At 38.0% G+C, this 24,377-nt stretch overlaps 4 protein-coding genes across 10 annotated transcripts in view; 2 read left to right on the forward strand and 2 right to left on the reverse strand.

The window, feature by feature from the left end:
- The window catches only part of sorcs2 (sortilin-related VPS10 domain containing receptor 2), a 183,177-nt gene extending 177,827 nt beyond the window's left edge, over window positions 1-5,350 (reverse strand). For 6 of the 7 annotated variants that reach the window (XM_082162128.1, XM_082162127.1, XM_082162125.1 and 3 more), the window contains exon 1: window positions 4,933-5,350. In XM_082162128.1, the coding sequence (XP_082018254.1) occupies window positions 4,933-5,292 (360 nt within the window). In that variant the 5' untranslated portion in view covers window positions 5,293-5,350. The remainder of the gene's footprint in view (window positions 1-4,932) is intronic. The other variant, XM_082162129.1, reaches the window with a different exon arrangement.
- A 4,312-nt stretch (window positions 5,351-9,662) lies between these two features.
- On the forward strand, window positions 9,663-15,565 carry grpel1 (GrpE-like 1, mitochondrial). Its single transcript, XM_082156910.1, has 4 exons — window positions 9,663-9,775; window positions 11,016-11,172; window positions 14,276-14,357; window positions 14,459-15,565. The coding sequence occupies exons 1-4, from the start codon at window positions 9,702-9,704 to the stop codon at window positions 14,803-14,805; spliced, it is 660 nt and encodes a 219-aa protein (XP_082013036.1). The 5' UTR covers window positions 9,663-9,701; the 3' UTR covers window positions 14,806-15,565.
- A 341-nt stretch (window positions 15,566-15,906) lies between these two features.
- tada2b (transcriptional adaptor 2B) lies at window positions 15,907-20,332 on the reverse strand. The gene is made up of 2 exons (XM_082156888.1): window positions 20,004-20,332; window positions 15,907-19,192 (listed from the first exon to the last, which is right to left on the reverse strand). Exons 1-2 carry the CDS (start codon window positions 20,271-20,273, stop codon window positions 18,005-18,007), a joined length of 1,458 nt encoding a protein of 485 aa, XP_082013014.1. The 5' UTR covers window positions 20,274-20,332; the 3' UTR covers window positions 15,907-18,004.
- A 250-nt stretch (window positions 20,333-20,582) lies between these two features.
- cfap184 (cilia and flagella associated protein 184) lies at window positions 20,583-23,830 on the forward strand (the record flags this gene model as incomplete). Its single annotated transcript, XM_082156900.1, has 2 exons — window positions 20,583-21,686; window positions 22,028-23,830. The coding sequence occupies 2 exons, from the start codon at window positions 20,583-20,585 to the stop codon at window positions 22,367-22,369; spliced, it is 1,446 nt and encodes a 481-aa protein (XP_082013026.1). The 3' UTR covers window positions 22,370-23,830.
- Between the last annotated feature and the right edge of the window lie 547 nt (window positions 23,831-24,377).

A 24,377-nucleotide genomic window follows, 5' to 3' on the forward strand; every position in this document is an offset into this window, starting at 1 on the left:
TCTACTGTGTACAAAACATATGGCCATTTAATTTCCACAATGTCAAAATCATATACCACATCACATGACAAGTATTTGAGAAAGTTTAGAGAGACAAATTTCAACTGTACCTGATGTATTAGAGTTCAACGTTGTCATGTTATTTATGAGTATGCATTATATGTTATATTGAAATTAAGATCCCTCTACTGGCTTTGGAAAACAAGAAAATTATGACTCAGGAGGGAAGTGCACATGTCAGTGAGCCATGTGTTTTTCATTTTATCAGATTTGCTAATAGCATGAAGGCAAGAGAACAACATGCACACACTCAGCAAAATGAGACTGAGACTGTTATCAATCTTTCTATCATTGCTCCCTTAGACTCCTTTTCTACGTATCTCTATTCTGAATATCCATTTGGGAATCAATAAAGTCTGTCAGTCTGTCTGTCTGTCTATCTATCACTTTCTCAAATGCAGTATCTTAGTTTTTTTTTTTTTTTTTTTTTTCTCCTCTCTGTCTGTCTTAACTAAACAGCTATCAGCAGGCAAACAGATGGATGGTTCCTGCAACACTGCAAACACAAACAACAGCAGAGACTGCTGCTAAATACCAGATAGATGACTATATCTCATCATATTTACAGAAAAGAGATATGTCATCAGAAGTGCAGGAGGGCAAAATAAATGAATCAAGATGGTCGCACTCCCCAGAGAAAGTGAGGGAGAACAAGCGCAATAGAACGGAAAACAAAGAAAAACCCATTCAGCACATGGGCTCTAATGCTGCCAATATGTTAGGAGTCTAGTATCGTTCTCCAGGACTAGCTTTCAGGAATTGACAACTATAGGTTCTGGTGTTCATGATGGATTCTCCTTTATTAGAGTCTATTCTACACATCACCTGAAGCACAGGAAATATTTGCCTCTCTTTATTTGTGCCTCTCTATTTCTAAAACTAAAATTAGACTTTGACAAAACACATGTAGAATTATCCTTAATTATGAATCTCTATACAGCATGAGGGATTGTGACATTGTTGATCTTTCTTCCTCTTATTTGCTTATCCATTTAAACTGAGAGTGAACATGGATTCTTCGTCCTCATAAAACAGCAGATGATATTATAAATAATAAAAATCTGTACACACGACTGCAGTGGATTGCCTTCACTCATAAAAATAAAGGTTATTTACTGGTATTGATGATTTCATGATGAAACTTAAACAGCCATGGGACCTTTCTATTCCACAAAAGGTTCTTTATAGTGGAAAAAAGTTTTTTTGTAGATTATTCAAATGTTCTTCACCCTAAGAAGAAAATTGTTCTTCTTATAGTGAACACTTTTTCGGGAACTGATAATTATTCATCGCTGCAAAAAAAGAAAAATAATTCTGGAACCTTTATTTTTAAGAGTGTTGACTATTTTCATTTAGGTCAGTAAGGTGAATTTATGGAAAAACAGACAATTTCAAGGAGACTTCCCATAAACAGTCTCACATTGCCCTCTCACAACACAGAATACTTGCTGCCGTCAGTTCCTTTTTGTGTCATCATTCCCACATGGCACTGTGGTCAATCTATTCTGATCAATCACTAAATGGTGCAGTAACCCTGTTGTGAACGGACGGGAGATTTGTGGACTTGAAATAAAAGGCAAAGATCTTTACCAGTGCTTCTGGTTAAATCATTTGCAGTCTCATAACAAATCTCTCAAACGACCATATGCAGCTGTATCAGTGCTTGTTGATCTCTGTGCTTATCCAGTACATGTCTGTTGTTGCTCAGCTCAATTGCGGTTACAGCTCTCCTCACTGTAGGACATCTGACATAGCAGCCATGACCTGCACAATTCAAGCAGCTACTTTAAGGTCCTTAAGTAAATGAAAGAAGCAACAAGACCACATACACTTACATCTCCAATACACACATGATGTTGCAGCTTCATGCCAATTCCATGCCTCTCAAAATGGCTTTTTTGTTTGTATTTTTTTCTAGATCTTTTGGAAAAACACAGTGGATCCGTGGTTAAGAGGAAAATGAGAACTCTTTAATATCTCAATACGAGACTTTCACTTGTCTCCTGCTTCTCATCTTTGTGAGACTCCTCTAAAGTTTCAGAAGACCGCTTGTGAAAAAGAAGTGCACTTAATTGTGTTGAATGTGCACTTGGGGTACTTCAAATCTTAAAAATACATTTTTTTAAAACTGTACCTGCAGATAATATAATAAAATAAAAGCCCACTTAAAGGCTGCTTTAGTATACACTTTCATGCCTATGGTTCTTAACACACCTGTGCTTTGTAATAATGTCAGATTAAAAAGAACATTCAATTTTTTTATAGTTTTTTTAAAATAATTTTTTGTTTTGCTTTAAAATACACATTTAATGTGTTGACTAACATACTAAAACCTGTACCCCTGGTTTCACAGATAAGGCTTAAGGTAGTCCGAGACTAAAATGCATGTTTGAGCTGTTTTAACTGAAAGCAACTTGCACTGACATATCTTAAAAAATGTGCCATTGTTTTGTCTCAAGATGCACATCATGTTTTTTCTAAGGCACATTTATAAAAGTTACTTGAATGTCCTAATTGAACTAAGGCCTAATCCTGGCTTAGTCTAAGCCCTGTCTGTGAAACCGGGCCGTAAAGGACTTGATTATATTGTTCTATTGTTGATTGCAGCCTAGTGTGTTATTTAACATTACATTTAAAGTTACTATATTTTATATGTACTAGGCTAAATTGCAACTTTATAATTACAAATGTGTAAATACATGCAAGTTTCAATAGAAACTTTAAGTATATTTTAGTTTACTTTGAATGCTTGTCAGTACATTTGGCAGAACACTTTAACCATATTTTAAAGAAATTATTATTAAGTTATTATGAAATTAAATATAAAGATGTACTTATGTCCTAAGAAGGTCAATCTAAAGTTCAGCAAATTGCATTTAACAAATTTAAACAATAATGCATTTAATTTAATTTAATTGCAATTAAGTGTCTGAAAACATTATATTCAGTTCACACTTGAGCATATTCTTTTAAAGTAGGCTATATCATTTCAATAGTACTCTTTTTAAAAGCATGCTAAAATGTGCTCCTTTTACACAAGAGACAACTTAAAAATGTTTCAAAACTGCCCTCAAATTCGCCAAGATACCAAAAGTCTACAATCAAAAGTCAGAGATTACAGTTCTAAAAAAAAACATTATCATCAAATTCATCGAAAACCAATTTATCTAAACTATTCCATCCACATTTTTTACACTCTTTATTGACAACAATTTTAGGAAAAACATCTGAGATGAAGTTAAAACTAACTAATCAAATTATGAAAGATCTGAGCAATAATCATACACAGTTCTAAAAGTTTGTAACAATTTCTTGCTCTCTCAGGGATTGAATCTACATGTAGAGATTAACATATGGTTGTTAAAAACGTCTCCATTAAATTGCTTCAGCTTGTGAAAGCGCATCTTACAACTCACAACTCCGGCAGACTCCTAAACTTGTTATTGGAGGAGTTCATATTTTGGATATGAAGTGTAATCAGAAAGTGTCTTAATCAAGAAATCAGCTGTTACCCAAAAGCAATTCTGAAATGAAAAAAAAAAAAAAATTCTTCAATACCTTCAATTGAGATAATCTGGTAAGCAAGTAATATTTTTTTACTGCTAAATAAGGTCAAGGAAAATCATTTTAAAATACTACACAGGTATTTTCCGTGTAATGCATTTCTTAATAAGTTTTAAAAAGACATCTCACCACAATGTTGTTTTTGTAATCTTGAATCTGAAACTGTTATACATTTATTTAGTAATTGTAAATACTCGGAAGACTTTTGGAAGCAGGTATCTAGGTTGGTTTTTTTATACATTCTACAAAATAATCAGAATAGATGAGGCTATGATCTTCTTCTTGGACTGTAATACTGGCGCTGATATAATTGATAACACATTAAAGTTAATAATTCTTCTTGGGAAGTTTCATATACATAAAGCTAAAGTTATGTCTATAACACCATCCTTTAATTTTCTTTGTAAAGATCTTAGAAATATTCCATGACCCATTGAATTCAATCATTAGAAATAAGAAGTGTATAAAAACATCTCTTATATTGAAAAAAAAATAATTTTTTGTTTTACTCTGAACAATGTCAAATCTGTTATATGTTTTCCCCAATATCTTATGTTTAATGTTAAATATCATTGTAAGCTTTTATGAAAGTTGAATAAAAAATAAAATAAAAACTTAGGTTACAGAATCATATCATACTTCTAACAGGTATTCAAAAGTTATCAGGGCGCTTTTATTTAATGTAAACATATCATGAGATCTTTTGGCAGCTTTGTGAATGAGAGACATCTCCTGAAGATACAATTCATCAAACTATTACACAGACAAGCGCGCGTTTGTTCAGAGCGCATCCGCGTTGCACGCGCTCGAAGAGTCGCTGGTTCGTTTGATCGCTTTTGTAACAACTATATCACATTGTATCGTTTATATAATTGACCAAGCACAAGTAAACATAGTCAGACTTCAAACTTTGCGTCACCCAGCTTTATACTAACGAAGACTTGAAGTGAACTTCTGCCAGCTATAGGTGCGTGCAGGTGCATGGTGCACCGTCGGAGCGTTTCGGTATCAGCTGTCATTCTGACTCACATTACACGGTTTGGTAAACACTGAACCTATAAACCTCTCAATACACAATGCAGATGTGTTTTGTGTGATGATGAATGCTGGGCGTTATAGCCTATACCTGCCGTACAAACATTATGCGCGCATGCTTCATATTCATTACCAGTTGCTCAAACCCGAAATAAATTATTAGAGCATCTACGAACCTTATGACATGACTTGACAGATTAAACAACTCAACGTTCAATCTTGTGAGTTTTTGGGACAACTACAATGGAGAACAGAGGAAGGGGGGGTACTCACGCTGCTATTTTCACCCGTCCAGTGGACCATTGCCTGGTTGTGGGTGGCATCCCCTTTAAGGACGAAAGAGCTGCTGAGTAGAGAGACTTTCTCCGGAGTCGATGCCCTCCGGACTCGGGGAACTCCCATGGCCGGTCCGCCCGGGTCCCCGCTGTAATCTCCGCGGCTGTGTGCTGAGATAAGCGTTTCATCTCTGCCAATGACATGCCCACCGCGGCTGTCAAGCTCTCGGTCCTGCTCGTTTATCTGCTGTATAACGCCGCTGTGACATGAAATCGGTCCGAACAGTGACATCCACGCGCAGGCGAAAAACACAGCTGGGTACAGGTGCGCAAAAACTGCCATGATGAGCGTCTTCATTTAACACTGTCAAAGCGAGTGTGCGATGCAAGCGAAAGATGGAAAGCTCTAATGTAAGAGAGGGGGAGGGAGGGAGAGAGAGAGAGTGGGAGAGAGATGGGAAGAGGGTGGGGAAAACAGAGCTACACACCGAGCGCGCTCATGTGCTGTAACCTATACAAATCAGCCGAGACCGATGAGAAGATCAGCCGTATTTGCCTGCCACCTAGTGGAGCTACGAGTCAAGTGTTTGTTTGCTTGTTAGAAAGGTTTTTTTGGATTATCAATTGTATTTTCCCCCATTTGCCTTCAAGCTGTTTTGACTCTGTCTGTAGTAGGCTACCGGTTAAACAATTGTTAGCAGGAATAAAATATAAGGCCCGGTTTCACAGACATGGTTTAGATTAAGCCACGATTAGGCCTTAGCTCAATTAGAACATTTAAGTGGCTTTTATAAACATGCCTTAAAAAATATTACTGATGTGCATCTTGAGGCAAAACAATGCCACTAATATATTTATATATAAGATATGTCAGTGCAAGTTGCTTTCAGTTTAAACAGTTAAAACATGCATTTTAGCCTGGGACTAGCTTAAGCCTTGTCTGTGAAACCGGGGGTAAAACTTTTTTTGAAACTGTTTTAAAGAAGGTATGCAAATCCCTTTAGCTGGGCTCCTGCATGGGGAAATTTCACATTAATCTTTTTAATCTAATTAATCTAACTTTTATATTTTATGAGACCCCTGTGTACTTGGTGTGTGTGTGCGTGTGTGCGTGCGTGCGTGCGTGCGTGCGTGTGTGTGTGTGTAAATATATACATATTTTTTTCAAATTTGTATCTTTCTCCCTTTAACTTAAAACATTCTACATGTCGTGTTATTAAGCTAACTCAGTTGAAATCAATCCAAAAAATCTAGAATTTCAGAAGATGAAGCATGAAATTATATGCACAGCTAAGTATTTCAAGTTACATTCTAGCGAGCTGATGTGGCCACTGAATCATGCTGTCCAAGTTTTCTAATAAATAAAGGCAGATTTTCATTTTCAGATCCTTCCTCAAACAAGCAACACTATTGCAATTGATTTAACATCTTAAGACTTGTATAGAGTTAAAAATAGTATATGTAACTATTCTAAAACATCCACATTTTCTATACCTAATTATCAAATGTAGGGTCACAGGGCAGTGCTGAAGCTCAGGCTGACTGCAGTGAAACACACCTACATACCATTCATATATTTTGAGGTGATGAGTACTCTTTTTTAAATAGTAGGCCTACTTAAATATAGTAAAATAAGTATCTTATGCTCACACAGTGACAGGCTGCATTTATTTGATCAACGCAGTCCTTAAAGGTCCCATGACATGCTACTTTTTGTAGGCTTTAATATAGTCATTAGTGGTCCCTAGTACTGTATCTGAAATCTCTTTCCAAAAATTCAGCCTCAGTGCAGAATTATAGCCACTACACGCCAGTCCCAGAATGAGCTTCCTTCAGATGGGCCGTTTCGGTGTCTGTAGCTTTAAATACTAATGAGGAGGAGAAAGGCGGCGCGAGGTGGAGGGTGGGTGTGGCCTTGACCATGTTGCGCAACGGTAACGTGGCGTGCATGTTTACGTTTGATATAGCAATGGCACGAAGACACGCAGTCTTTCAAGCATTTCAGTTTGACCCAGAATCTGATCCAGATGGAGAAGCAACGGATGAAGAAGTTGCAACTCAGCGGCTCCAGCAGGACGTTTCCGAATGGTTAGTTTAAAATATTATGTCTGGATACGGTACTTTCTTCGGATGGTTTACAGTTATCATCATGTAGCTAACGCTAACCTACTGTTGCCTTTTCATGAGAGATCTGTAACGTCTGTATTTATCTTATTACAATTACATCAAGCTCTGCGATCTTGAAATGCGGATATCGCGCGCGCCATATAACCAACAGGAAAACGGTTATCCAAATAACAAAGACGTGTACAACACTCGCGTTACAGTGTGTGTATTCACACACATAAACTGCATAGCTAATGTTTCAGCCACATTCTACGAGTAAAATCTAGGTAACCATAAACAGTAAAGCAACACACTTATATATCATTAGTTGACTTACTTGTCCGAGGTGTGTAGCTGAGCCAAAGAGAGTGATCCAGACTTTAGTTTCAGACGTTCAGCAAGCCCAGCTCTGTATTGACCCTTCGGTGTTCATTTGTACATCCAATTATTGAGCAATTGTTATGCTTCGCTCGCTCACAAGCCATGATATCTCTCGTGGACAAACTAAAATCGCGCGCACGCGCGTTCTACTTCCTAGCTCATTTTCTCATGGGCGGAAAATATTCTCTGGGCGGGCAAAGCAGAGACAGGGGAGGTAACATTTCCTCCTTATGACGTCATAAGGAGGAGATTCAAGATCAGCGCATATGAGCCTCCATTTTCTCAAAGGCAGAGAAAGATAGCAAAAGCTCGATTTACACCAATTGAAATTTTTTGAAACTTGGGGACCATATACAGGCTAGGGGAACTCATATTAATGTTAAAAAACCTCAGAAAGTGAAAATTTCATGTCATGGGACCTTTAAGTGTCAACTATCCCCTGTGAAGGCCTCCTTCCCTTCCCTTTACCTCTGTACAGATAAAACGTTGTCAAAATAGTTCCGGTTCACATGGCTACTCGGAAGCGATAAATAATTCTGTAGGCCTATTAAACATTTTTAAGGCCAGACAAGTAATTTGTTTAGGTCAATTTGTAAAGAAATACTACACGCCTGCGCACATATTCAAACGCGCATACCTAAAGACTAAACACGTAATACGCATGTGCACGCTGTCAGCGTTTTCACAGGTTTGCGTTTTTAAAGCTTGTGCAGAGATAAAATAATAATAATATATATATATTTTTCATCTTCAAGGCTATTAGGCTACACCTTGGAGGTTTTCAAGGTTTGCGTTCTCGAGCCGCCAGGCACTGTTGTTGTGCGAATGAGCGTGCCGGAGCGCGTTTGAGTTTTCTGTTAGAACGGTGTGGTGTAAGCGGCCTCTAAGTTAATAACTAATGATCTTTTCAACGGAAGTGAATCGATCAAAACTAACTTCATGGACAATAACTTCATTCTAGAGCTGCTGTAAAGCCAAAACAATCTCTTTTACTTTAATTTCCTATTATCACTGTAAAGCTGCTTTGAAACAGTTAATATTGTTAAAAGCGCTAAATAAATGAAGGTGATTTGACTTGATCAGAAGAAAAAAAAAACAGTAAGATTGAAATATTCTTACAATTTAAAAGAACTGTTCTCTATTTTAATATTACTTTAATGTGATTTACTCCTGTGATGGCAAAGCTGAATTTTCAGCATTATTAGGCCTACTCTCCAGCAGTATTCAGTGTCACATGATTTATTTTTTAGAAAATCATTCTAATATCCAGTAACATTTTTTTTTTTTTAAGACTCTTTATAAATATAATGTTTACAAGAACAACATTTATTGGAAATAGAAATCTTCTGTCACATACAGTGTCTTTACTGTCACTTTTGATCAATTTAATGCATCCTTGCTGAATAAAAGTATGAATTCCTTTAAAAAAAATAAAGTTTACTGAACCAAACATTTTGAATGGTGACACATATGACTGCTCATAGCAGGATTTTATCACCTCTAGGGACCCAGACAAGGTCTTCGTCAGGTCAAACAACAGGCTTAGCGAAGACCCTTTCTGGGTCAAAATTCTTATGCAAGCAGGAACTGTTTCTGAGCCTAAATCAAGATACAAGTTAGGATTTCCTCACCTCAATCTCTCAGATGACTTATTGTCCAAGAGACACACTAGGCTGACTGAGAGTCAGAGGATTACTGGACTAAATTTAAAGAGTAGGCTAAACATTGTCAGCTGTCTGGAAAGTAAAAAAAACACAAACACATTTCCAAGTTTGATTCTGAATATATAATAAACTGATTACAGTAAGTTACACAGAAACAGTAAAGTTCAAAATCTATAATTCATTATAGATAATTATTTTTTTATGAGCCTATATAGAGAATTTCCATCACTCATGAAGTGAACTCTGACTAGCCTACTCAAGGCAAGCATTTTGCCAATATTTGTCTTCCAATGCCGGTTAAATGCAATTTTAAACAACATATTTTAAATTCATTCGTGTGTGTTGTCTGAATTGGTTAACCTGGAGTGATGTAAAAGCTCGGCGTAGTTGAGTAATAAAAGTGTGCGGTAACCTTCAGTTGGCCAAGAAAAGACGCCGTCCTTTATTACGTGCAAAATGTTTCGACCTTTCTCTCAACCAAACTACAGAATTGCGTCAGTTTTGACTAGAGCGAGGATTGGTCGTGTAAGACAACCTTGTAAAAACAGGAGCTGCGATTGGTTGAATGAGACTTGCTCTTTCTGCGTGTCTCTCAGCGTGGACATCAGCAGTGAAGATGAAGATGGCGAACTGGTGTGTGCGCGCGATCAGACAGAGCTCTTCTATCATAGCGTCTCCTTCACTTGTAAGGTAGGCTTTCAGGGCAGTGTTATTGTGTGTAGTTGGTGTCCAAGCTTGGGTAAACATTTTGGTTTTATGAAAATTAATAATCTTTCCGTTGCGTAAGCTGTTTAGAAATGAATGATTCTTTCTGATGTCCTAAGGACCCTCACTTATGGCTTCAGATGACAGTAGCCTATTGTTAGACAGCTTTGTTGTCCTGTCGGAAACATTATAACTGTGCATTACATATTATAACTGTGCATATAACTGTGCGATCATCGATGCTTCTCACTGAAATGTGCTTACTGTTCTTTACCATATCATGATTTGTATCGTTACAGACAGAAAATGTGTGTCATTGAGTTCAGGATGTTTGTTTCGATCTCTTTAAGACTTTAAAAATAGTGTTCGTACGTTGGCATGGCAATGACAGACTCATTTTCAGACACGTGCTAGTTCTGAAGACTGAAGTTTAGGCTAATCGTCCTGCCGCTGTTTCACCTCTTGATTGGTTTAGACTATCTCTTAACTAGTTGCAGACTGGACTCTTAACTATTTTGTTATGTCAAGTTATTTAGAATCCCATGTCATTTGAAAGGTTATATGTCCTACAAAGAATTAATCAATTAAGATGATAAACCTGTTTAATTTATTTTATAAGTAAAACATTCATCACCCATTCAATGTTCACTGCTACCCATAAAGAAGCGGTTATCTTAAATCAACTAGTTTATAGAACTTGTCTTTTTTAAGGCTGCTTTGCTTTCCATACAGCGATCATTCATGACAGACTTGTCTCTGGTGACATGTGCAGGACTTCTCCAATCATTTAGTCCGCTTAAACTCTGATCCGGCAAGCTCACGTTCATCTGCATCCATTTTTGAGTGCAACGCCCACATCTCACATCCAATCAACAACAGATGCATGGAAGCAAGTCCCACTCCCACCCGACATTGTTTTTTCTTTTACATCAAAATATGGACGAAAATATCTGTCACTGCTTTTACTTCATTGTGACTTTCAGTTCCAAAAAGGATAAAAGATTGATTTTCAATAGCCACTGAGATCAATGCCAATGCTAAAGAATGACATTCTGCTAGTAAACCTCTTTTTAAAGAATTATGACTAATTGTTCTTGGGTGAACTCTTCTATTAAGAAAAAGGCATAATATCTCTTATCCAAGACAGGTTGCGTAATCTCAATGTTTATTTAGCCTATAGTGCAAAGGCTGTATTGGTGAATATTCCCATCTTTTAACATTTCAGGGCGACCCCACGCCTCCTTTGCACAGCAGCCCAACAGAAAAGCTCAGGAACTGGAACCGAAGAAGAGAATGGGGCTCAGAAACCAGAGCCCGGTGCAGCTGAGAAAGCCTTCACAGAAGAAAAGATGCAACTGGAAGAACAGCTGAAAGATGTTACGGTAATGCTTCATTTTCAGAAGGATGCAATCTTCTCTGATAATTGGATATACAAAACGTGGATGTTTAAAGGGTTAGTTCACCCAAAAATGAGAATTCGGTCATTAATTACTCCCCCTCATGTAATTTCAAACCCATAAGACTAGAATACTTTTTGTGTGCAAAAACCCCACAAAAATAACGACTATTCAACAATTTCTTCTCCTCCGTGTCAGTCTCTGATGCTGTTCACATTGTAAACACAGTGCAGCGCTTCTGGGTTCTACACCAGAAAACTGGCTCAGTATTGGCTAGCTCTTGCGGCAGCATCACACGAATGTGTCGTAGTGCTCATGTGACCAGCGTTGGCCAATAATAAGCCTGCGTTCTGCCGTAGAACCCGGAAGTGCTGCACTGTGTTTACTAAGCGTAGGAGACTGACACAGACGAGAAGAAATTGTTGAATAAAGTCTTTGTTTTTTTTTGCGCACACAAAGTATTCTCGTCACTTCATAACATTAAGGTTGAACCCCTGTAGTCACATGGACTATTTTAACGATGTCTTTACAACCTTGCTGGGCCTTGAAAGTTGCAATGACGTTGCTGCCTATGGCTGGTTCAGAAACACCTCGGATTTCATCAAAAATATCTTAATTTGTTTTCCGAAGATGAACAAAGGTCTTAAGGGTTTGGAACGACATGAGGGTGAGTAATTAATGACAGAAATTTCATTTTTGGGTGAACTAACCCTTTAATAACTAGGGGTGTAATGGTATAAAGAAGTCACAATTCGGTATGTACCTCGGTTTTGGGGTCACAGTTCGATACAAGTTTCGGTAAAACAGGAAAAAGCAACAGATATACAATGCTAGGTTTCTTTTAATTTATTTTGAACAGACAGTAACTCAAATTACAGTTTGTTCCACCTAGCGGCATTTAGTCCCTTATTTGGTACAGTACAGCCTCCTTTAGTGTATTAAGCACTAAGCAGTGAACAGAATGCACTCTTGCATAGGTCATATTTTTTTGTAGGGCTAATAAAAAACATAAGGTACTTGGTCACAATCAGCTACAAAACTGAAAAGTATCTCTTGCTTTATAAAACCAAAATAAATAGAATAATGAGAAATAAAACTTGTGCAGAGATTAGTTTTCTTTGCACGTGGGAGTTCATTAACATGCGGTGACAAAGGCGGATGCACAAAGTTCAATATTACGCTTTTCCAAGGAGAAATCATAGAGAGATGAGCGAGTAGGAGAAAAGGCGCCGTCTGAGTCATCTGAGTCTACTTCACCTTTCCACAAGGAAACAGCGAGTGAAGCAGCACCTGAGGCTTCCCATTTCCAGGACACAAATATTTCATCACTGGACTGAAGTAATGAGACTTCCAAAGAAAAAATGTTGTCTCATTATAACAGCGGAAACAGTTATGTACAAACTGGAGTGTGGATCACCTGCGACTGACTGTACTCGTCGTCTTGACAGTATGTTGACATGAGCCGTCAATATTGGCTCAATATTTCTCTAGTGGACCATACATTAATGATAGTGGAAAAAATGAGAAGAAAAAATATTTCTTGTTAAAGAAGTTTGGTTTTGTTTTAAAGTCGGTGTTTGAAGCTGCTTTTGATTTTCATCGATGATTATTATTGTGCTGTGTCCGGACCTAAAGACTGTTATTGTATAATTTTATATATATATACAGTATATATCATTAAAATGTTTGGTTAATGTCATGTGCTATGGAAACAAAACAAAATGCTGACAAACAGATGCCGTTTTTTTGCCTAGGCTCAAATGAATGAGCCTAAATAGGCTGTATAAGAATTATGCTTCTCTTTTATAACCAGCACTCTTGACAATTTGTGAATAATAACCTTGCAATAAAATTTTGTTGTGGAGTGTAGTTTTGTAGTCTGTTTTATATTATAATAATAATTTGATAATAATTCTAGCCTGAGATAATACAAATAATAATAATTTAATACGTCAATGTGAAAACAAGCCAATTATCATCTTGATATCTCTAAAGGCATCACCCATCTGCAATATCACTGACTATCATGATACACAATATCATCGTCTACTGGCACAACCCTAGTATAGAAGTTCCAGTCAAAAATTCACTTTAACAGAGATTGAAATGTACCAACAGTTTTTCTTGCGGTTCACAAAATTATGTAATTTCCTCCTGCACAGCCTGACAGTTCAAGGACACCCCAAGGACTATCCACTTGTTCTATATTTGGTAATAAAACCAGTTTTGTAGGAACTGGAGCTGGTCATGCTTCAGATTAGTGATATTCAGAGGATTTACTTGCCTGTAAATCAGCTGTAAAGTGTCCCAGACTTAAGCTGGGTGCACACTGTGCGATTTTGGCCACAATTTGCAAATCCTAAAAGATTCCCCTGATCCTTGGCTACATTCTGAAGTATTTGATCATTAGTTTGACATGTTCACCTACAGCCGATTAATGACCGTTGCTATCAAATTTTACCTCCGACGAAATTCTGGCCGTGTCAGAAGATTTGACTCGCAGTCCTGCAGTGTGACTTCTGCTACGACGACCTTCAAATTGTCTTAGTTTTTCAAGAAAAGCCATGACCAAAATGAACATGAATGATTTCTTTGTAGCCACCATTTCAATCCTGCATGTAATGCAGCTCACTGTCATCGAACGTGTCATTGATTGATGTAAAACTCCGGAAAAGTTTTCTTGCGTGCATCCGTTTTTAACGCGTCTTGACTGTCTTACAGTCTGACATTAATGACAACTGAGATCTTACAGTGTGACATGGCTTACAGCGAGGATCATGTTCGTACAGTCTGACAAGGAACAATCGTAAAAGATAAAATCGCACAGTGTGCACCCGGCTTAACTCAGAATGTGTCTTTGAGTGTCAACCTCAGCTTTGACCTTTCTTTACTTTGAAGCATTCAGATTAATCAATACCGTGAATCCAGCACGTTGTAAACAGTATTATTTCTGTGCAACATAAATCTTCTGAGAGTCAAAAGTGTTTTTGAGGGGAGCAGTTTAAATATTGTGTGTAATTTGATTAGATAACTCTGCATGCTGTTTGTAGTTTATTGTCTGATCATTTTAAATCGCCTTTTGCTGCAGGATAAATACAAGCGGGCACTAGCAGACACTGAGAACCTTAGGCAAAGAAGTCAAAAGATGATTGATGATGCTAAGCTATATGGTAAGCTATTATATTAGTTTATAAGCTGTTTTATAAACCGACATTTCTGCATCTAGTTAATTTTGTTCAATGTTTTCACTCGTTTGTTTGTTTTTTCTCAGGAATTCAGGGCTTCTGTAAAGATCTCTTGGAGGTGGCTGACATCTTAGAGAAGGCAACAGAAAGTGTACCGAAAACGGAAGTGTCTGCTGCAAATCCTCACCTGAAAAATCTTTACGATGGCCTTGTAATGACTGAGGTGCAGATCCAAAAGGTCTTCAAAAAACATGGCCTGGTTAAGCTTAATCCTGATAGTCAGAAATTTGATCCTTATGAACATGAGGCTGTCTTTCATGCACCTGTGGAGGGCAAGGAGCCGGGTACCGTAGCCGTAGTTACTAAAGTAGGCTATAAGCTGCATGGCCGCACCCTCCGGCCAGCTCTGGTGGGTGTAGTCAAGGCCCCCTAACTACTCGTACACTCTACGGTGGGTCATTGCCTGGTCTTAGGTTCCACAGCTTTTTTGTTAAAGGTGCCTCTGAGAGGCGAAGTCCAATATGTTGACAACTGAAGGACAATGCCAGACTAATCTTTATGTATTAATAATGATCAACATAAAATATTACAAGAGTATATTATAAGAGTTGAGTGCGTATGCAGTAGATTTACTGAATATTGGATTGGATGCAACATTATTCCTTTGAGAATCACCACCACCATTCCATCTTTTAAAGAAATACATATTATAAATACATATACATATTTGCTCTTATATTAAATACTTTACTGAAAATGTTTTACCAATTTGGCCCCTACATGTATGATGTGTTGACAGCAGTTGTTAAATTCCACTTGTTTTGTTTCAGTTTTTTGTTAAAAAATAAAATGTATAATTTTATAATAATTTAATTAACAGCAGTTGTACTTCTATTTCACTACTATTTTCATAGTGTGCAGACCTGATGAAATATCACATCAGTCAACAGAAATTATAATAAGAACTGATGAGTTTCTGTGAAGTTTTGGGGAGAGGAAGGGGCGAGCACTCTGAGAGAGATGTGTCCTACAAAGTCATTAGAAATGGTGGTGGTTATATGGGTAGAATGATGAAAAGCTAACATAAAAATATGAGATCGTCAGATTTAAAGGTTTACATCTGGATTCAACTTTTCCATCCATGTGAACAAGCAGACAATTGTCAAATAAATCGCATACCGTTTTCAAAAGTAGATCTCTGTCATTATCTCTGTCTAATGTCATTATTACATCTTCCATAAGTTTGTAGTTAATTTTTGTCGAAAATGTCAGGACAAGAGTTCAACTAAGGATACAATGGTAAATTTAATACTTAATTTTGGTTATTACTGTTATTTGAATAAAAGAATATAGTGATATACGTGGGCATATTCTTTTAAATGGCATTTCATACTAATAAATCCCATTCATATTTTAAAATGACTAAATTGTTGTTTTCTTACAGATCTTATTTAGATTACGCCTTCTGATATTTCAGTCTTGACATCTTGAAATGTAAGCAAGGGCATTTTTTCATTTTATAACAGACAATAGGTTATATTTCAACACTTTAATACAAAGTAGGAAAGAACATGACATATGCAATAAAATACTGTCCACATACTCAATATTTTGACAAATATCCTTTAAAATGGATTATTTGACAAGAGAACGTCACAACCAAGCAGAAAAAAAGTCTCCTCGTCATTTTTAAATGTCACACTGTCTTTAAAAAAATTCTAAAAACATACTTAAGATAGTGTCTTTCTGTGAAGATGTCATTTTCAGTATCATATCCCCTCTCACATTTTCAGTTACTTTAGAAAAATAATTATACTCTTTGAAATAGCATATTGAATGAATATTACAGTGAAAATATTAAGCTTTAAATGAACCGGTCACTTATTTTTTTCTCAACAACTGAATGTTGGTGAGCATGACTAGACTTGAAGAATGGCTTGGGAACCAAATATCCTATTTCTTATAACCATGAAGTACAACCTGATTTTTTTTTTTTTATGATTTTAATTTCCTTATTCTTAGTCACAGTGTCCTCATACCTACATTCATCAATTATATTTACCAAATGGTTAGACAGCTAATTTACATCTCACATGCCATTGGTGAGTTTCTCTCCCAGTGCAACTGCACATCTACTTTTAATGGCTTTACTCATAAGAAGACACAAATATTGTGTATTGTGAGGGGCAATTATGTCTAGCATAGAAATATGGGGGGAAAAAACAGGAACAAACCGACACCTAAATAAATAACCTTTTGTACATTTTTGATGTGGTACAATTTAAGATTAAAATATAATATTAATTTAAAGGGAATGGGATAAAAACCATCAACCAGAGCAAATATGCTTCAAGGCACACTACATGAACATACTCAAACATGACTGACTTTATATGTACCAATGTCTGGGGCAAAAAATGACAAACGTATGTGGATGACTACCTTGGCCTTTACAACGGATTTACACTAAACAGTTATTTCCAATATCGTATACATAAAAAAATAAAAAATAAACAATAGCTAAAAGTTAAACTGTATCTATTCTATTTGACTCTTAATATATTAATCATTTCAAAACTATGTAAAAATTTGAAACCTTTGCATTTGCCTCTTTGAACAGTGCTTTTCTTAGTTTTCTACAGCTTTGGGGTAGACACGAGCAGGCAATAATAACATTAAAAATCATGGAAAAATATGTTTGTCTCAGTTGTAATCTAAGATTTGGTATTGCATGACAATTTTGTCAAGGCATTTGAAAATGAAAGAAAAAAACCTTTAGTATGTAGTTGAAACTCTAACACAGTCTCAGCTTAGAAATGTTGTTGTACACTTTGAGATGAGAACCCTTGATGCTGTATTTAGCTTTATCCATCAAACAAACAGGAATAATACCCTCTTGAAACAGGAGCATTATGGTAAATATGCTCACTCAGAGCTTGTTGCTTTACTCATCAAGCTAATACTTTATATAACCTGGTTGTGTGCCTTTTAACCCGAGCTTCTGAAACATGCTCAATAAACAGCTATAGTAACAACCTCACAAAGGTCAACTCCAAAAAAATTAAATAATCATAATCAAACATGAACATCGGCTGTTTTTAAGATAGCATCGAGCATGCTTCATGTGTCTCACCATTGACAACAGAATATATCCAACTGAAACAGGCAAATTCAGGTTAGCATAAGACTTTTAGCAAGCAGAACAAGGATCTGTCATAAATTCCTTCTTATGACAAAACAAGAAACTCAGAACCAAATATCTGCTATGTACAACATTAAGCAATCTGCTGAAACTCTATTGGCAGGGAACATTCGAGTGCCACTCAAAATCACATTCAAAACGGAGGCATTTTAACAAGGGGCAATGGGTTTTGTGTTATATTCAACATACTGGAATGTTCCCTATGATGGATACTGATTATGTACCTTCTATAACAGGAATGTCCCGATGTTTATGATGGAGGAGATCTGAGATCAAAGACAGACATGTTAGACTGACTGAAGGTCCACATCCAGTAGTGTGGCACCTACAGTCATTTTGTTCTCACAGGCTTTTCTGAGATCCTTTATAAAACAGTAGAAAAATATATTTACAGTCATTATTCATACAGCCGAATCTTTGGACAGTGTCGTTAAGAGGTTTCTCGGGATATCCAGCCGCTCTCCGACAAAAAATTCAGAATCCGTTTTTTCAGCACCTTGTCCAGGTAGCTGGGTAGGCGGCTTTTCGAGGGAATGCCCTGCCGTTTCTGTAAGTGATCTTTGATGATGATAGTCTTGACAGTCAGATAGCGCGTAGGCGTAAGGTTCATAGAGTTGCACAGTACCTTCTCCCGATCCGACAGCAGCTCAAAGCCAGACAGGTTCTCGATAGCTGAGAACTCACTGTCCTTCGCCTCCTCTTTAATGGCACTGACTCCTCCACCGCCGCCAAGCCCACCTCCTGCTCCAACCCCTCCTCCAAGCCCGGCCGTTCCTCCTCCACCACTGCTGCCTCTCTTTGAGCCAGCAACACTTTTGTTCTCTTTCCGTTTTTCCCGTTTGTGGCGTGCCGCCTCATACTCGGCCGACTCGTCGAGTCTCGTGATGCCATTTCGCCGATAACGTTGAAGCTCCCGAACCTTCGCCCGTAGCATGCGCTCTTTGTGCATGTTATCGAAGAATTCTTCAAACTCACGCTGTGGCATGAACTGGCAAAGACCACGTAGTTTGGTCCGTTGCTCCTTCTCTTCCTTGGTGATTTTGCGTTTCGGGGTTGCTGCTGCAGAGGAGCCCAGCGGCCCTGTTGGAATGATGGTAGTAACGCCCCCCAATCCAAGAGCACCACCTGCACCCCCAACCCCTCCTGTTCCACCTGGTCGTTCTCGCTCTTTATCTTTTTTGTCCCGTCCCAGAAAGGCTGGCACTAAATTGTAGTCACGAGCAATGTTTTTGCGGCGCTGGCGCTCACGCAGCTTCCGCACGTACATGTCCACGTGGGCTCGCTTCATCTCAATCTCAATATCTTCATCGTCGTAGTTTACAGACAACCCACTGATGAGTTTCTCTGCCTCCTGGTCATATTCAATCTCGTAGTCGTCCCGAAGCGGCATGTATCCAAGCTGCTGCTGCTCCGCCACAGATATGTCTAGTGGGGGCAACGGCGTAGTCAAACTAGGAGACAGCGGACCTCCACTCGGGCAAGTGTGGTCTGTCACGCGGTTGGGGATGCTGTCAGGGATGCAGGCTTTGCCCAGATTCCCATGGATATACATGCTCACATAATGGTCCATGACCTCCTGAGGGGTGCGCGATGCACCAACATGGGCTGCCATATCCTCCTAACACAGAAATAATCAAAGTTAAATGGTTAGTTCATCTAAAAAGGAAAATTCATCATCATTTACTCACCCTCATGTTGTTTCAAATCCATAAGACTTTCGTTCATCTTCAAAACATAGGCTAAGTGAAGATGAGGTGACTTTGTATCTTCAGAAGACTTAGATTAAACAGGGTGAATCATGTGTAATACGTTTGCAACATTTTTTATAATTTTTTTGATGACATGGACTTTCAATGAAGGAGCAAAAGTCTCTCAGGTTTCATTTAAAATATCTTCATCTGTGTTTTGAAGATGAACACAAGTTTTATGTGCTTGGAACAACATAAGAGCGAGTAAATGATTACAAAATTATACTTTTTCTGAGAACTATTCCTTTAATATGTTAAAGGGATAGTTCTCCGAAAAAAGTATAATTTGAGCCAGGTCATAATAATGTGAAAGTTACAAACACAAACATAAATAGTTCTTATAAATTATTAGCCTACATATTACTATTGAGTTTATGCAAATATTACTGAATCAACAAAATTGCTCTCGGTACAAGTGCACACAGTACAGTTTGTTCTCTCCATGTATATATTAAGTTATAAATTCATATCTTACGAATGACAAAAAAAACTGTAATGCACCACAGACCTAGGGAATCTGCTAGGTTCTTTAAAAAAAATACTTTTTCTAAGTTTCTTCATTGAGCAATGCATCATTTGTTTGCATTGCAATGCATCAGACTACTTGTGTGGAGGTGCACACTTGGCAATACATGGAAGTTTATTAAACCCCCTCCATATGGACTCAATAGAGAATCGTACCCAGTTACCAAATCCATATTGCTCGATGGCATCGAGCAGCGACTGTTCTTCCCTGCTAGTCCATCCTCCCTCTGCTTCGGGACCCCAGAGCGAAAAGCGCCCGCCGTCAACTTGCTGATAGGCATGCCATCGTCTATGGTTGCCGATTTCGGCACCCGCGGAGAAGCACTCCGGGCAAAGTTCAATATCTTGACATTCGGCACAGCGAATCCGCAAATTCGTAACATCTGCCAGGCAGTTCACACAGTACTTCTTCCCTAGGTCGGCCATATTGCTTACTACCGCTTGTTGTTGGAAGCAGCAGTGGCGCGGGGGAGGACATGCGCAGTGGAGTATCACTGGTCACGCCGCTGCGTCTCATTAATATTAACAGTAACACAGCAAATGCTTGTGATTGGCTTTCGCTCTGGGTGTCCATGGCAACACACACGCACTCCCATACAGACACACAATAGTTGAGGCAAGCGCTGTTTCGTGAGATAAACGTTGGTTATTTTAGATAAATTACAGGTAATTCTTTTTTAGGTAAATAAAAAAATATTACTTTTAAAAAATCGTGTGTAAATTCAACTAAATAAAATGGAAGAGGGGTCATTAGATCATGAAGAAAGCCTTGTTTTAGAAAATAACACGCCGGTGGAAAACACTGAAACGTTTGAGGATAGAACAGAGGTAACAAGTGCACAAGAAATTGAAGAAACTGAACATGCTAATATTTCAGAAGCTGTTGAGGATGATGTGGTCGAGCAGGGTTCACACCTCTCATTGGGCGTCCTCACAGAAGACACGTCCAGTGCTGAGACAAGTGGACCACAGCAGGAAGAAACCGAGTCTAGGCAACATATGATAACAGAAGAAAAGGATGAAATAGAACTCCTTATAAATGAGAACTCAGAGGACACTGATGGCCCTGAAATAGAACATTTCATTGATGAGCTTTTATCACGTGAGGACACTGAGGAGGAGGAGGAGAGACTTCCAACTCCTGACCCAAAAAATGAGAGGACCAGCCCTTATAATGAATCACTGGTTCCTGCAGAAGAGGAAGAGTTTGGCCCATGCATCACCAATAAGGAACATATGGATCTGCTACATGAACTAGAGGCTAGGAATGAAGAGCTTAGACAGCTAAATGTTCAGCTGCAGACCAAAATAGCAGAATACCTCAGCAAGAAGACAAGTGCCAAACTGGAAGGAGATATCTCAGGACAGGAGCAGTACCAAAAGTACATGGAGCTCATGGAGGACCTGAGAGTGCGGCACCACCGCTGCTCAGAGCTCCACCAACAGCAAACTGAGGAGCTCCGCCAGCAGAGCTTAGAGAAACCGAACCAGGTGAAGCAGGAGTTGAGATCATTTGCTGCACTGAAATATGAGGCTGCCATGACAGCGCTGACTGGTAAGGTGGACAAACAGGCAGCACTGGCAAAGGTGGAGCAGCTGCAGGCTGACGGACTGAAGCAGGAAGACAAGCTGGCATGTGTGCGTCTCAACAGTATCAAGCTCAAGAACAAAATATGTCAATTTGAGATGGCACTTAGATCCAAACGGGAGCTGGCTGATGGCTTGCTGCTGATGGACTTTGAGCAGCTCAAAGCAGAGAACAAGACATTTAAAGACAAGATGACGGAGCGTAACGAGGAATTATGTATTCTGAAAACGAAGGTTGCCTGCTCTGTGCAGGTAAATCACTTTGTTTAATTCCTGAAAACATCACCTAAACATCTTTCTTTCTTTCTTTCTTTCTTTATGTCAACTCATATTGAGGAGTGAAATTAGTTTTTGTGGTCATCAGGATGTTAAAAAAAATAATTTATTAAAATATTTAATTAATTATATATCAATAAATAACATATTATTTCAAATATATAGCTAAGCAGCTAAATGCTCAACTGTACACATTACTGTATGTCTTTTGAAATGTTGTGTATAGAAATCTATTCTTAGTATTTATTTTAGCAAACTGTGTTGTTTTAGAAGTTTTTAATGTAATTTCTACACATTTTTTTGTCCCACAACCTCAGGGCATTTCTCATGTGAAAGAGAAGCTGCATTTCATGCAAATAGAGAATAAGGCCAAACACACTCAACTTGCCAAGGCAGACACGTTGGTGGCTCTTAAACGTGAAGTACTGACACGTACCCGACAGGTTCGTGACGGCCTACGCGCAGACAATCTAAAGCTGCAGCAGCGCTGTGGCCTGCTGGGAAACACCACACTACTGCGGGACTTTGAGGAGAAGGTAGACACCTCTGAATGCCTGCAGCAGAGACTGGAGATGTTAAAAAGACGTCACGCTGAGCTCATACTGAAGTGTGCCGGAGTGAAGCAGAAGATTGAGCAAAGCAAACCAGAGTCCCAGTGACATCACATGTGCACTTTGATCCCCTAAATTGTAAATGTAATGTCTAACTTGACAAAGTAACATAAACAAAAGTGAAAATGTCTGGTGAGAAATACTAAGAAATAATCAAATTTGTCATCTTAGCATTCAAAATTTATATCTTAGTTGTTTTCTTATTGTGATTGTTACAGTGCCAGCAGATGGCGATATTTCTTATGTCTTACCTTGCCAGCTAATTGTCTTATGTGTTCTGATATCACTACATGATATTTTGGCATCTGTTGAAATGTAAGCCTATTTAAACTATACAAGTGCTTATAAAGGTTTGTGGTCAACAAACAATGGATGCCAGTTTTGGTTTGTGCACATGACTAACTACTGACTACTTTAAAGGATGCTGTTGAATTCTTGATTCTTCGGTGTAAAGCAAAAGTAATTTAAATGGCCTTTCTGATCTTATTTGCTGTATCAATAATTCACAAAGGCAGCATTATTTGACAAAAGTACAAAGACAGTAAGAACATGGACATGGTCAGAGAAGATTTTACTTCAATGTGTATAACGTGTATAACTTGCTGAGCAACCTGCATTAGTTCATGCTCTAATAACTGAAAGCATCAATTTAGGGATTACATGTCTGTATTTAAATGCTCATACAGATATATGATATAGATGAATAAAAACAACAGCAAAAGGTAATATAGTCTGACTGGCCACAGTGGCCGATTATTACTTGGACACAGATATATTAAACATCCTAAACTCCTTCAACATCCACATAAGTAAAACTAACAAACAATGCACAGTACTTTATTCAAGGTTTTTCCTGGCTCAAAATGAGGTGGAGAAGAAACCACTTTTTACAAGCAAATGTTTTATTTTTTTAACAATAAGGTAATTAGATTGTTATTTTGAGGACACTATCATATACTGTGTTTCCCACAGGATTTTGTGAAAGTGTGGTGGCTGGACCGTGGTCCTGCTAGGAGGGTCCGGGGGCTATGCTCCCTCGTAAGGAAATTTTGTACATTTTAAAGCTAAATTCATTAATCTTCATTAATGCACTTTGAGAGTTCAAAATTGAGAGCTCCAACCCATGTTCAGTGTGCAAATTGAACAAAGAAAAAGTCTGTGCATTGAAGGGGGCTTTAGGGCTCGTGCGCTAGAGATGTGCAGATCAGCTCTAACATCACCTGAATCCGCTGTTACAAATAAATCATCCACCCGCCAACTGCTCAAATGTATGATATTCTCTGATTTAGATATTTGCACCTGATCATCACATTACAATTATTCAAATTCTCAGTGTTAAGCATGATGATATGGTAACATATCACACTGAGCTGCTTTTAAACGAACATTTATTTAAAATAAAAGTTCTTCTTTGGCTAAATTAAATGTCTTTAATAGCCTAAACACAGGCTTTACTCCCTTCAGCCTTAAATTATCACTGTTTCATTACATCATTGTTGGAAAACACACTTATCAGAACAATTTCTGTTTAGCTTGTTTATATTTTTAGTTAAAGCTGTTAAGTTATAAAGCAATCTCATGTAGGGTTTTTCCTTTGTGTATTATATCATGACACCACTAGAAGGTACTCTAGGGGCATGTTTTCCTTGATTGTTTTTCCCTGAAGAGAAATACGTTGTTGATAACGAAAGTAAAGTGACTCAAGTTTTTACTGCATTTTACTGTGAAATTAGAGATCCGTGTCTTACATTAATGTACCTGTCTCACCATACTCCTGTGAAGAAGTGTGTGTGTGTGTGCTCTCTTTACACTCCAGCTCCAGACATCATTACTCCGCTATCACCCTGGTAAATGAAAAGAGACTCAATTAGTTCATATTCATCTGCTCACCATTATTCTGACTGTTCCATTTCTCACCTGCCAGCTGGTAAATTCATCACTGTCAGTAAATACCCTGTTTGGCTTTAACCTTATCGCTGTCTCCGAGTCTGGTGTTTCCCTGACAGAAGACCAGACCATACCAACATGAACCCATCAGGTTATTCACCTGTCCACC

This window comes from Leuciscus leuciscus, assembly GCF_965113295.1.
Source record: "Leuciscus leuciscus genome assembly, chromosome: 2".
Lineage (NCBI taxonomy): Eukaryota > Metazoa > Chordata > Actinopteri > Cypriniformes > Leuciscidae > Leuciscus > Leuciscus leuciscus.